This window comes from Nicotiana tomentosiformis, chromosome 2 (genome assembly GCF_000390325.3).
Source record: "Nicotiana tomentosiformis chromosome 2, ASM39032v3, whole genome shotgun sequence".
Taxonomy (NCBI): Eukaryota; Viridiplantae; Streptophyta; class Magnoliopsida; order Solanales; family Solanaceae; genus Nicotiana; species Nicotiana tomentosiformis.
Window position 1 is genome coordinate 58,274,784 of NC_090813.1, and position 13,803 is coordinate 58,288,586.

The 13,803-nt window shown below is 35.3% G+C and overlaps 1 protein-coding gene and 1 pseudogene across 4 annotated transcripts; one reads left to right on the forward strand and one right to left on the reverse strand.

The window, feature by feature from the left end:
- The first annotated feature begins 2,212 nt into the window (after nucleotides 1-2,212).
- On the forward strand, nucleotides 2,213-3,399 carry LOC108948213 (protein NRT1/ PTR FAMILY 4.4-like; annotated as a pseudogene).
- On the reverse strand, nucleotides 3,311-13,157 carry LOC104114395 (small RNA 2'-O-methyltransferase). 4 transcript variants are annotated; one of them, XM_009624837.4, is made up of 10 exons: nucleotides 12,923-13,157; nucleotides 11,535-11,849; nucleotides 10,947-11,036; nucleotides 9,779-10,236; nucleotides 8,700-8,939; nucleotides 7,350-8,302; nucleotides 7,033-7,184; nucleotides 6,839-6,955; nucleotides 5,296-5,433; nucleotides 3,311-3,928 (listed from the first exon to the last, which is right to left on the reverse strand). In XM_009624837.4, the coding sequence occupies exons 2-10, from the start codon at nucleotides 11,805-11,807 to the stop codon at nucleotides 3,497-3,499; spliced, it is 2,853 nt and encodes a 950-aa protein (XP_009623132.1). In that variant the 5' UTR covers nucleotides 11,808-11,849; nucleotides 12,923-13,157; the 3' UTR covers nucleotides 3,311-3,496. The 4 variants fall into 4 exon arrangements, with proteins under 4 accessions (XP_009623132.1, XP_009623133.1, XP_018632565.1 ...); XM_009624838.4 differs by having other exon boundaries at nucleotides 11,535-11,854; XM_018777049.3 differs by lacking the exon at nucleotides 12,923-13,157 and adding an exon at nucleotides 12,714-12,841.
- Between the last annotated feature and the right edge of the window lie 646 nt (nucleotides 13,158-13,803).

The window sequence follows — 13,803 nt, forward strand, 5'->3', positions numbered from 1 at the left end:
GTGGGACAAGAGCATAATTTTAAATATTCCGACCGAAATCGATCGGAATTTTTGAAAACTTTTAATAAAAAAATATTTTTCCAAGGAAAACCCACTACTTCTCTTCCCATGGAATATTTATTTACTAATCTATCCATTTTATTATTTGTTTCTTTCTTTCTTTTTATGAAAAAAAGAGTGCATTAAATAAGGATTCCATAAATCAATAAAAAATTATTTCAAGTGAATAAAATTATGATTACATTTTAATGTAAAAATATGCTTAGTTATTTTTTCTAAAATTTTATTTATATTCCTGAAATAACACATTAATTATTTTATATAAAAATATATATTAACTAACCGGAATTAAATATATCGTACATTGGTTAAGTAATTGGTATATAAGCTTTATTCTATATATATATATATATATACACACACACACACACACACACACACTAAGTGTATAGTATATAATATGTACATATAGTATATATACTAAGTGTATAATATATAAGCTATATTCGATATATATATATATATATATTAAGTGTATAGTACATAAACTATATAAGATGCACATATAGTATAGTATAGTATATATATATATATAAAATTTTTTGTTATATTAAAAACCAATTGCCTTGGGCGGGAAAGTATAATTTCAAATTTACCGACCGAAATCGGTCGGTATATTTGAAAATTTTTAATTAAAAATTATTTTTGTAGATAATATACAAGTATGACTAGGTGTTGGTCAAATGTTGGCCAATTTCCGACCGAAATCGGTCGGAATTGTTATATATTTGCTGTGGGACCACTATTTCCCTTGTCAGAAATATTTTCTTTGACTTTTACGACCAATTTACTTATTTTCCGATTTCGAAAAAAAAAAGTTACAACTAAGAGAAAAAAGGTACATAAAGGATATACATTTTATCATTGAAAATATCATGTTAGAGAATACAATAAGGACTAATCCAACATATGCAACAACAATACAGGAGTAACTGAGTAAGAAACACCCCAAAATCATTGAAATATTACGTTAAACTGCTTGGCAACCTAGAGAGTAAGAATTGGAATCTCCATCCTCCATTTTCCTAAAGAAGTACATGGGTTTTACGGTCAACCTCAACATGAATGCCAAAGAAAAATATTGTGTAACTTAGTATATTGATCAATAATATCTGTAATGTGTAATTTAGTACATATTTTGGTACGATATCAATATTTTGTTATTATTTTTTTAAATATCAAATACCATATCTAATACCAAATTATTTAAAAAACGTAAACCAAATACCATACAAAATACCAAACTACCGAATATCATATACCAAAATTTTCGATGCGATAATTCGGTATTTATTCCTCCATGTTATAGGAATCGGTGCTTTCAAGCTTTTGCTAAAGGAATAAGGGATAGTAGAAATTAAACATCAAGTAATTCAAGGTACTACGGAAAGCCAATCCGATGGACCATGTATATTTAATTTGGTTAGGGAACAAAATGGCACTTATGTTTAACTAATTGTTAAATATGATAAGCTAAATATCACAAAAACCAAAAAGCTTGATAAAGTAATAACTTCGAGACCAAATTGACCATATTCCTGAACTTCTAATAATGTTAAATTCTAGCTACAGAAGATGCCCAATATTAGTGACTATTCGTCTTCTTTTTTGGACACTACTATGTAGACTGGTTATTGTTAAGCATAACTATTGGAGCATCTGTTGTGGTTTGGGTCAGTACAAATGTAGGATGGGATAAAAGGGTTTATTATTTCCACCCTTTGCTGTTTTGCTGCCTTGTTTTGGGAAAGCATTTTTACAGAGTAAGAGTTCCAGGAGAAAGTTCCTTGCTTAGAGTTTTACAGGTAAGCTCGTACTCCTATTGCTCCCCAAATTTATGTGACGTAATTTGACTAAGCACGGAATTTAACAGAAACATAAAAAACTTATGGAACTTGTTATCTTTTTTTGCTATCAAAAGAGTACGGTTTAAGCAGCATTTTTGCAGGTTGTGGTGGCAGCAGCTCGAAATTGGTCTGTGAAACTACCAACTGATATGAGATGCGAGACCCAAACTCTGTCTCTCTTTTAACTGGACAACGTCTTCCTCATACCCACCAATTCAGGCAAGTTTATCATGTTCAATGCAAGAACATAAATTAAATCAAAGGGGTTTATATAATCATGCTAATCTTATGTTGTCATCTGAATCATGAATAGAGTACTAGACAAAGCTGCGGTTGAAATGGAAGGCACCAATAAGCAACGAAAATGGAGGCTTTGTACTGTCACTCAAGTAGAAGAAGTGAATCCTAACAAGGATGATGCCAATCCTCCTAAGTACTATCCTCATGAACACATGTTTGGCACAACTACAAACAATCTCAGTGCAACAAGGTACACTAATGGACCCTAGCCTTGGCAAGTTTGACGTACCTGCTGCTTCAATTCCAGTCATTCCTCTTGTATTCATGTCCGTCCTCATTCCCATCTACGAGTTCCTCTTTGTTCCTGTAATGAGGATGCTCACTGGCCACGCGAATGGAATAACTCACCTTCAGAGAGTTGGCGTAGGACTCGTCCTCTCAGCTCTGTCCATGGCTATTGCAGGGGCCATGGAAGTGAAGAGGAAGAACGAGTTCAACCAACATAACCATCAGACCAGCCTTTTCTGGTTCTCCTTTCATTATGCAATCTTCGGGATAGCAGACATGTTCACGCTCGTTGGGCTGATGGAATTCTTCTACAGCGAGGCCCCAGCTGGGATGAGATCTCTCTAGACTTCCTTCTCGTTTCTATCGTTCTCGATTGGCTACTACTTGAGCTCAGCTTTTGTTGAGCTCATCAACACAATCACTTCAGAGCTCACATCCAACAAGCAACGATGGCTTCAATGGAGAGACACGAACAAGAACCATATCGAACTTTTCTACTGGTTCTTCCTAGCAATCCTCAGCTTGCTCAACTTTGGGAACTATGTCTTTTGGGCCAACTGGTACAAGCACAAAGAGATTGTTCCTATCGATGAACAGAAACTTCTCCAAGCGGACAAGTCTGTAACCATGAGTATGACCTCACAACAGGCCATCTCTACAAGTGAAGGTGAAAGGAAAACCGAACAAAACTAAAACTCAAGCATAAATGTTAAACCATGAGTTAGGAGTACCGTATTTTTCTTCTTCAAACAACTAGTATCATTTTGCACCTAGTAAGTAGAAATTTCTGCGCATTTAGGTAAGGAATACTAAGTATGATTTTCTGCGCATTTAGGTAAGGAATACTAAGTATGATTTTCTAGAACAGTCAGCACTTAGTATAAGCAAAAGAAATCATGAGCAAATCTTCCATTTAGAAGGGGGGAAAAGAAGAGGTATGAATGGAGGAGCAGACTTCTATAACTTCTGAAATCGACATGACTAACCAAAAAATGAGTTTGTTAGAGAGCATCTACAGTTAAGATGCAGCAAAAAATGAGTTTGTTAGAAAGCATCTACAGTTAGGATCTTGAATTACTGCTGCTACTCCATTCCCAAATAACATCAAAGTGTTTAGTAAAGTCTGCATTCGCGGGACTGCCATCTTTTCTTCTAAAGACAGCAATTTGGGAGGCAAATCCTGGTTCTTTGTTAGGCTCTCCGCCAACTCCACTGAACTCAACATCATAATTATGCCTTAAAGCTAGCTCAGATGCCCATTGGCAAAATTGCTGTCTAGTCCACTCGAATTTGTGATCGTGATTGCGAAATTTGCAAGATTGCTGCTGGCTCTTCTCATCTGGATCCTCTTCCTGGTATTGAGGAGAAGAATTTTGGAGAATCACATTGTACTCATAATTGGGAGTGGAGACTATAAGAATCTGTGGACAAAATGAACTGAGCACGATATCGCCAAACAAGCACGCTTCATGTTCCTCCATGTGTTCAATCACCTATAGTTGATCAAAATTCCCATCTATCACGATCAATAGATGATCTAATTTTTACAGATTCTATGGAACAAAGAAAAGACAGAATGATGGATATATAACTGCAGAAAAGCAAAGTCTCATTCAACCACCCGAGCTGACAAAATGTATCAACCTAGGATCATCAATAACTGAAGAAACCTATCTCAAAAACTCTATAGCAATATATCACGAATAAAGGCAAGACCACTTAAATGATGGGAATAAAGAGATACATTGAAAAATAAAAAGAAATAAGCCACAAAAAGAAAAACACGAAGGAAAAGGTGCCAAATAATTCATACTTAATTCGGCCAATAAGTGCCAATAACGAACTTCGAACCATCATATGCATCACTAGTCTCCCTAGCAAGGCAAAACTCTTTTAACTAAACAGATAATTTACTAAGTGGATAGACCCTAACATGCAACTTGAAAATATCATTGTCATATCTTTATTCCAATTGAAGCTAAAATGGACCAAACTTACCACTCATAAAGATCAAGAACACACGCTCCAATATATTTCATTACAAAGGGTTAGAACTATAGCATATGATCTAGCAACCCATTACACAAACTCAGAATGAAAAATTATTATTTGCACTCTTACACTCTTTATTAACGAGTAGTAGCACTATGCTCTTCTGGTATGTGAATCAATGTGTCTATCTCTGCAAATTCATGTGAAGGCTACAGAAAAATCAGTCTGACGTCTATTTCAAATCAAATGCATAAAAGTTTCAATATCTCACTTACACCAGTCTCCAATTTATATAATGGCAAGCTTCAGAAACTACTTTCTCCCACAGAACACTTTTAATCACATTTTGTTTTATTGGTCCATAATATCTACCTTCTGAACTCAAATACTAATATATGACATCTAACATACTAAACCATCTACGACAATTTTTTTGTGTGGATAAAATAACATATTAAACCATTCTACGGCAATCTCGTTGACAGATCATCTCCAGACACTAAGTTCACTGATCCGCTCAACCAGGGGTGGAGCTAGGGTGGCGGAAGGGGGTTCATCCCTAAACTCTCTTCGCCAAAAAATTACACTGCATATAAGGTTAAAATTGTTTTTATGCATAAATAGTAGATGTTAAATCCCCTTGGCTTGTTTGTGTGTTTACTTTTTAATATTTTGAATTCCCTTAGTAAAAATCCTAGCTCCACCACTGCGCTCAATAAAAAAGAATGATATAACCAACCATAGATCTCATTTTTGGGATGGATATAAGGTACACAAGCATTTTTACGCAAATACTTCATGAAACAAAGTGAAGAAAAACTGAAATCTGGAAAGCTGTGTAACCATCACTAGAAGAGGAACCAATTACCTCCAAGCAGGTTGCAATGTCATACCCACATAACCGAGAATCACAAGTCAAAATTGAACCCTTATATAGTATTGCAGACTTGATTCTGTTAGTCGGTTGTTCAGCTTCTATATTTCCATTGAGTTTTGAATGAAGTATCTGGAAATTAAGAAGACTCTTAGGTGAACGCATAAAAAAAAAAAAGTCAAAATTATGATTTGGCACCAGCAACACATGTGGCAGACATTAAATGTTTAGAACTATGCTCCGTCAATGCAACAGAAAGAAAAAGTGAACTATGCTAATCAGAAATTTCTTAGCATCTTGAACTAACATATTTGACCTCATTAGTTTACTAGTTCTGAATGTCCAATAAAAAGCTCATGTTGTTATATTCTTGAAGCTTCAAAGTTGCTTGCTTCCACAAATAAAGCGAGAAAGGAGAAAAAGTTTCTTCTTTTTCACCAGAAACTTTTTTTTCTTTTTTTTTTTTTGGGAGAAAAAGGTCCACCAAAAGCTATTTCATTTTCTCATGATAGTCCAATACCATACTTCCCAATTCTAGAATCCTATACCACCACTGACTGAATGGTATCTACTTTGGAGTTTCTGATGCTAGAATAAGGAGATAGAAAACATATATCATGGATATAAGTTGTACAACTACTTGTGATGGGTAAAAGGACCTTAACATTTCTCTGTCCAAGTATCTTATAAGGAGTACATGTGATTACCTTTTTTTTAGTAACCTTCAAATAGTCATCTGAACTCAAATTAGCTTTCACTCCAACAATCATAATCAGAAAATCATATTTGTTATGTATTCAATTAACATTTTTTTTGAATCATTTATGAATTTCCTTTACTTCCCAAGTAATGATTATACTATTAGTCTTCCCAATTAGTAAATCTTAAACCTTCAAATGGGCATATAACCATCTGGATTATCTTTCTTTCTCTTTTTCTATTTTTATTTTTATCCTTTTTTGGGTGCTGGAGCTACTTCAGCTATTACTCATATCTCTTTGTTTATCGGCCTTTTTTCTTTCTTTTACTGTATTTACATTTAATGCAATTACATTCTCATTTCAGTCATGTCAAGCTAATATGAAGAACCTATTTTATCCAATTTATTTATCTAACAAATGATAATAAAACTAGAGAGTTTAAAAAAATAGATTACTCTGATCTGGAATGCTAAATTTTTTCCTGAATAAGGAAACATCTCTCTAGCTTTCGCAATCCGAAAATATTGTCATTACCTATGAGATGGACAACGTCGCACTGAAAGCATAGGCAAAACTAGATCTAGCTGACAATGCAGGATAATATCTAAATATTGGATTGGCATAAGATGACCATTGCAGATCCTGATTTTTCTCACTCGCTCGAATTACAGTTCACTTTTCACCTTACATAATTAAGTTAGAGAATACACAAGCTCTTATTATCATTACTAAGAAAAAGAAATGCAGTAGAAAGAAAAGAATAAACTGCAGGACAATTAGTGAGAGAGATTGTGAAAGTTGAAAAGCCGTGTAAGAGGGCTGTGAGTGCATCAGACCTTGGCAGCACGAGCAAGAGCTTTCTGTGAAATATCAACGCCTACTATTTTCTCAAGAGAGGTTTGATAAGCTAATAAAGACTCCAGGAGACTTCCAGAACCACATCCAAAATCAACCTGTGATGGAATAAAGATCAGAATCAAGTCTTTTTATCATCTAAAAAGACAGCAAAATCATTTGAAAAGGCCTATACCAAAGAGGCAGCACAAGATTCTCTAATGTGTTGCAATGCATATTCAACACGTTGTTTTGATAATGGGGGAGAGAATAAGGCCTGCTCCATTCTATCCTCCAGGGGTACTGTCACCCGCAGCAAGGTGACTTCACATTTCATTGTACAAGTACCTGTCTCCAGAGAGGAGAGGAAACTCTAGATTATCGGAATACAACAGAAATTTTTCATGGGTTGGACACGACAAATGTCCTACGGAAAGCATGCTCTAAAATGGAAATCAACACAAATAGAGCCAAAAAAAAATCAGAACAAAAGGAAACAACTGCCTTACTTACCTGAAGACAATAATGAAAGGACAGTTGTAGAATCACGAGCCACTGCTAGAACAATCTCTGTGGAAGGCAATTCCATAGTAAAACATGCAGACTGATCAATGGACATCTGTGTTACAACTGCTTCAAGAACAGGTGATGTGGCTCCACTGCCAATCTCAAACTCAAACTCTTCAGACCCTTCAAGCTGTTCCTTAATGCCTTCCCTTTCCGTGACTAAATATATGTTGTAAGTCACACACACCAAAGAACCATTAGATGGAGTCGTTCCAGAATATTCACCACTTATCCTAACAGATGCTACTTCATCTTCAAGCGTGTTCTTCTGTACATTAGAGTAGCTAGAACACAGAGAGCTGTCTGTTAGTGTTGCACTGCTCCACCGATATTTGGGCAAGAATTGACATGATGAGAACTCCTTAACAAACTGTTGAGGATAAATAAGAACTTCAAGTCCCTTTGCAGATGATGTCATCTCCTCCACAGACATATCAACTTTATCAAGAAATCTATCCAACCATAAGAGAACTTTTAAAGCAGCATTATGAATTGCATCAGTCTGTTTCTTGTAAGATTCCTTTGGTGAACACAGCAGAATCAAATCCTGGCACTTGGAGTATATCTTCACTGTACATCTATAGACTAGAGTACACCCTCCTTGTGCAACAGCAGTAGCAGTAGCAGTAGCAGCAAGACCACCTTCATTAATTTCGTCTCCACTTGATGCTGTATCCCTCAATCTTTTACGTCCAGGTAAATCTGGCAGAGGTTCAAAGGAATCGCTTGAAAAGACAGGTTCAGATAATCGATGCTGGCGGCAAAATGTGCAGAGAATATCTCTGGGAAAAGAACCCCTCCAATTGCTCCTTGTTGTGAATGTTGTGGGCAGCTCTGCGGCAAGTATTGCTTCTCTTGACAACTTGTAAATTCCGCTAGGTATCTTGTTGGCAAGTATTCTTGAGAGGAAAAAGAGAGAAAAGAAAATGAACCCCGCTATTATGAGTGAAATAAAAAAGAAGAAAAGAAAAATATTATGCAAATCGATGATAGCAACTGAGTGTCACAGTTAAATAAAGAAATCAAAAGGAAAAACAAAAATAAAAAAGAAAAGAAATTCCTGAAGTACAACACGTGACTTCACGTCCTGAGTGCCGGCACCCTAAACTCATCATGCAAATTCACTGTCTCCATTATTTAGCCCACCACACCCAGATCTCAGGGGGGAAACTTACTACAATGGCTATCATAATTCTGCTATACTAGATGACAATCCAGTTGTAATTAAGCCAGACTCTGTTTTGATTCAGCCAGACTTCGCTGACTAAAAACTCAAAAATGGTGCCAAGGACATACCTGTAATATGCACGCAAGGATAAATCTTCATAAGAAAGATCAGTAGACTTCCAGGTGTATCCTACCGATGCCAAAATTGCATCACCGTATATTTCTTGACCAGATAGGTAGGTCGCAATGGCATTAAATTCTCTAAATGAACTGGCTAGTTTCATATGTAACTCTGATGATGGGCCAATCGTTATGGATTCTGGAGCACAGAAGTACAACCTCGTTTCTGAGGAAGCTTTGCCAATAGTCCTGTAACAGAAAACAAATGTTCATCATCAAAGATACAGGAAATACTCAAGTAAAATGGGAGCAATTATTTATTTGATCCAGCCTTCTCCAACATAAACCACAAAACTACCTTACAGCTCACAATGAACCAGCCATTAACTAACTTCCAACCCCCACCCATAACCAGTTTATGATGAAGGGTGTCAGCTTTGGTCATACTAGATTAATTTTGTCTTGCTTAAAAATAAATACCAGGATGCATCACGTATATATCATACCAGTTTGGAAGAAGGAACAATACAACCTATCAGAAAACTCTAGATAGAAGCAAAGGCGGATCTGGAATTTAAATTTGATGGTTTAAACCTTCAAAGTTATTAGCACTAAATTCTTTTGTACTTCTGATTTTTTTTTTACAACAGAGAAATCCCCGAGGGCCAATGGTGCACGGTTTGAAACTCGGTGAGTAATGGGGGCCATCTCTCTACCCTTCTCTACTTAAATACCAGGCTTTTGGCTGCAGCAGATTTCAAACCCGTGACATGCACCTAACCTACACATCACACATTGCGCTCACCACTAGACTAAAGCCCAATGGCAATTGTACTTTGAAATTATGCGCAGATTTAATATTTGTTGAGCTTTTAGTGATTCTTCACATGTATATTTAAACTTTGTATTGAGAATACTGGGTTGAACTCGCAGCATAAAGGCTGCATCCATCACTGGATAGGAGCTCCTTCATATACTTCTTACCATACTGCATTAAAATCAACTTCTGATTGCTACAATTCAAGCTTACAACATTTTACCAGTCAAACAAAGTACTAGTTCAATGCTCTGTATATATTCTTTCTCACCTAGAAATCAGAACTTTAGAAGCATCCTTAACCCCTAGTTCCTTTGCAATGGCATCCAGGTAATAATTGCCAAAAGAGGCATCAAGTATCGAAGGTTCCACAATCTTCTCTGCTGAAGATGGAATACGTACTGCTTCAATTGAAATGCTCTCTGGGAGACTAGATTCATTCTTTAGTAAAGAATGTATAATCTCAGGAGGGTGTGGATTTAGCCTCTGCAATGAAAGCTTCTCCTCAGAGAACATAAGCGCATTCGCTAATCTCTTAGCTGCTTCAATAATAAGTGACATCACCAAAAATTGATTCCACTCCACTTCAGGATTTATATATTTACATAAGCTATTAATCTTAGCATCAAACGCAGCAATAGCTGCTACAGAAATAAATCCATTAAGGTGACCTCCTCTCTGCAACGCTGCTCTGAAGTGCCCACTAAGCGGATGAATTGAAGACAAGAACTTTCATCAACAACCGGAAACAAAAAAGTGAACCGTAAATAACATAGGTCGGGTAGTTCATTAGCTGCAGGAAAAAATGCATTACATAACTACATCCAATTAGTGAATCTGTTTACATCATCTAATCCTACACACAGAAAACTCAGTATTATTATCTACTGAGGCTGGAGTCAATGAAAATACCAAGAAATTAAAAAACATGAATGAACCTTTATGAGCATTAGATATCTCACAAACTCAATAGAACTGTTTATTTTATTTTTTTTGATAAGGCAGTACAACTGTTTATAAGACCATGTCTCAAAATATGTGATGAAACCACAGGAAATTTTCTATTTTCTAATGAAACCTTTTGGCAAATTTCAATACAGCATAAAAACATCATATTTCAGACTCTACAAACAATCAAATAGCACAGAAAGACTTTTAAAGTGCAAAAAGTTTTCCAAAGCTGATATATTACTAAATATGACGTATTCGGTAGACTGTTTGCTGTTTTTTAGTAAAATAAATTTCACAACAGTGACAATACCCTATATAACCAGCTTCACAATCAAGTTTTTGTAATTCATTAAAAACTCTCTTACGCAACAAACATGTCTATAAGTTAAAGTTCTCACTCAATCTCGATGGCTAGTCAAACTTTGTAATCTTGCAGCTAACTCCAAGAAGAATTGCATCATCACATTAACACCAATACAGTGACATACCTCAATTGAAAGTAAATATGATAGTCGACCAGCCAGTTCATCCCACGCTTGCTCCACAGTGAGATTATCTTCTTTAGGCTGGATGCCTAACTGCAGATAAACAACCATGAGTCATTAAAGCATTAGCATTTCATCGACATTTGAAAATCTAAGCTCCAAGCTGAGAGAAAAATTGGAACTTGTCCACTTAATATGTTAAAACTAATCACAAAAGCATGAGATAAACGACAATCATGAGGTAATGATGAACTTTTCATAGACATTTTAGATCTATGCGACAAGCTGAGAGAGATAAAATCATCAATTGTCCACTACATTTGCAGCACCCATTGTAAGAGCATGCTTAGCATAGATAAACTTCAAGTGAAATGGATGATTTATGATTAAGAGTTGGGAGTCTACCACCTGACTTATCAGCAAAAAAGGGAAAGTAAAAAAGTTGTTTCCTTGAGACCCAATTTACCTGAGTCTTAATTTTTTTTCTTTTGTACTAGGCTATTCTCCTTCAAATATTTAAATAGCTCCTACGGCAAAGCCTCACTCTTCTCCTTCAAATATTTAAATAGCTCAAGAACAGAGAAAAAAAACCTTTTGTATAGCCTTCTCAGCAGCAGATTGCTCAGCATCCTTCTTTCTTTTGAAGACTTCAGAGACTACAGAAAATTCTGGAAGTTGGAGAGTACAGCGATAGAGGCAAGGACCTTTCTGAGGGATCACTAAACCAGGACATCCATTTTGTACAACCTCTTGAACTTCCTCGACCTTATAGCAAGCTTTAGCAGCAAATCTCTGATGTATGATAGCCTTAGGCGTGAAAGGCGATTTCTTTGGACCGCTAGCTGGGTTTCTTCCAGTTTCCATAGTTTTACCCGGAAGAATTGAATAGTTAGACCAATTCAACTCCTACACTGAAAAGGCACTTCATTACTGATTTCCATCATGCATCAATTAGAAAGCACAGTGAGGCCAAGAACAATGGCGGACCTAAGTTAAAGCTAAATTTGGAGCCAACCACTATTATTTAGATAGAAAAGCTAGTAAAACATACAAATATATCAACTGAGCATCCAATCTCGGTAGCATTTTCAGGCTAAAATTTGTTGAGCACCAATGATCTAAAAACCCTGACTCCGCCACTGGCCAAGAACACAATACAATAATAAATATTACTCCCTCCGTTTCAAATTAGACGAGGTACTTTACTTTTTAGTCTGTTCCAAAATAAATGACACATTTCTAAATTTGGAAATAATTCAACTTTAAACTCTTCATTTTACCCATTTTACACAAATGACATGGCCCCACAAAGCTTTTACCTCTTAAACTTTTAAGACCACAAGTTTCGTAAGTCTTGTTCTTTTTTCTAACTTCGTGCCAAGTCAAACTAACTCATCTAAATTGAAACGGAGTGAGCAGTAACAATTTCCTAATTTGATTCGAATACTCATTCCGTTGCCAACAATCCAGCGGGACAAATGAATCAATTTCCATCCAATGCTAATACTTTATTCAACAGCTAATCAGGTTTTAGAGAAGTCAGTACATGTTTACACTTTTCGACTGCAGCATGTTCATTAAACGACAGAAAAGTTACTGCGTTTAAAATGGGAATGTTAAATGAATAATGAAAATTCTGCTTCTAAAGTGCAGATTACATGCATAACACATTAAACAATCATTCTTTCACTCCTACATAACAAACCCCAACCAAAAAAAAAACTTTAATAGTTTACCTAAAAAAATAAAAAAAGAATTTCGTTAACTTACAAGCAAAGAAATTTGTTTCTGGGTCAGCAAAAAAGCCAAGAGAAAAAAGTAAAGCTGGTTTTAGAAATTCGATACGTGTATGCTTGTGGGTTGTGTGCTTATCTTTAAAAAAGAAAAAAGAAAAAAGAAAGGAAAAGGGCCACAAACTTTACTTTACAAGATAGGCAACAAATAAGAGAGAATCAAGAAGGGTAAGAAGATGATAGTACCTATTACTGGCAATAGAGGTACAACAAATGTGATTTTGTACAAGCATATATTGTGAATTTTGATTGTGGGGAAGGTAAGAGAGAAAGAAGGTTATGGGGTTTTGGGAATTTGAAAAGGTTTTAAAGGGTAATGGAGTTTTGGGTTTATGAGAATATAAAGAAAAAATTAATGTAGAAATTTGCCCTTTTATTTATTCCCAAACAAACGCTTGGGAGTTGGAGGGGAAAGGTGGGGCTTTGCCGCTTTGGCAAAAGTAATTTTGCACGCAAAAGAATAATAATAATTGTAGAACTCGTTTATCAAATAGGGCGTACCAACTTTTAGAAGCAATTCAATTTACTATTAGTTGAAAGTTGAAACTGCAAAAGCTAGTTAAGACCAATTTATAAACACATTTCAAGACTTTAAACGTGGTTAAGTTAAGTTGTTTGACCCGCTTTTAGAACTAAAAGAGTCAAAGCTGAAAAAGCAGTTTCTTCGAAAATCACTTTTGAAAAAAAAAAAGAAGAAAAGAAATGCATTTCAAAAGATTGGTCAAATATTAATTATTATTCAAAAGTATATTTTTAAATAAATTAATCAAACACAAACAAACTGCACTTTAAAAAAAAACTAATTTTAGAAGCTTGGGCGTTTTCACCTCAAGATGAAAACTAATGTTTCTTTTTCTAAAATACCTAAAGTAATAAGTGAAGATTTTTTAAAAAAAAAATAATGAAAAAGATGCTCACAAGCTTAAGAGTCACTCTGTTTCAATTTAGATGATTAGTTTGACTCGATATAGAGTTTACGGAAAAAGAGAAAGACTCGAGAAACTTGTAGTCTTAAAAGTTTAAGGGATAAAAGTTTTGTGGGGCCATGACATTTATGTGATTATAAA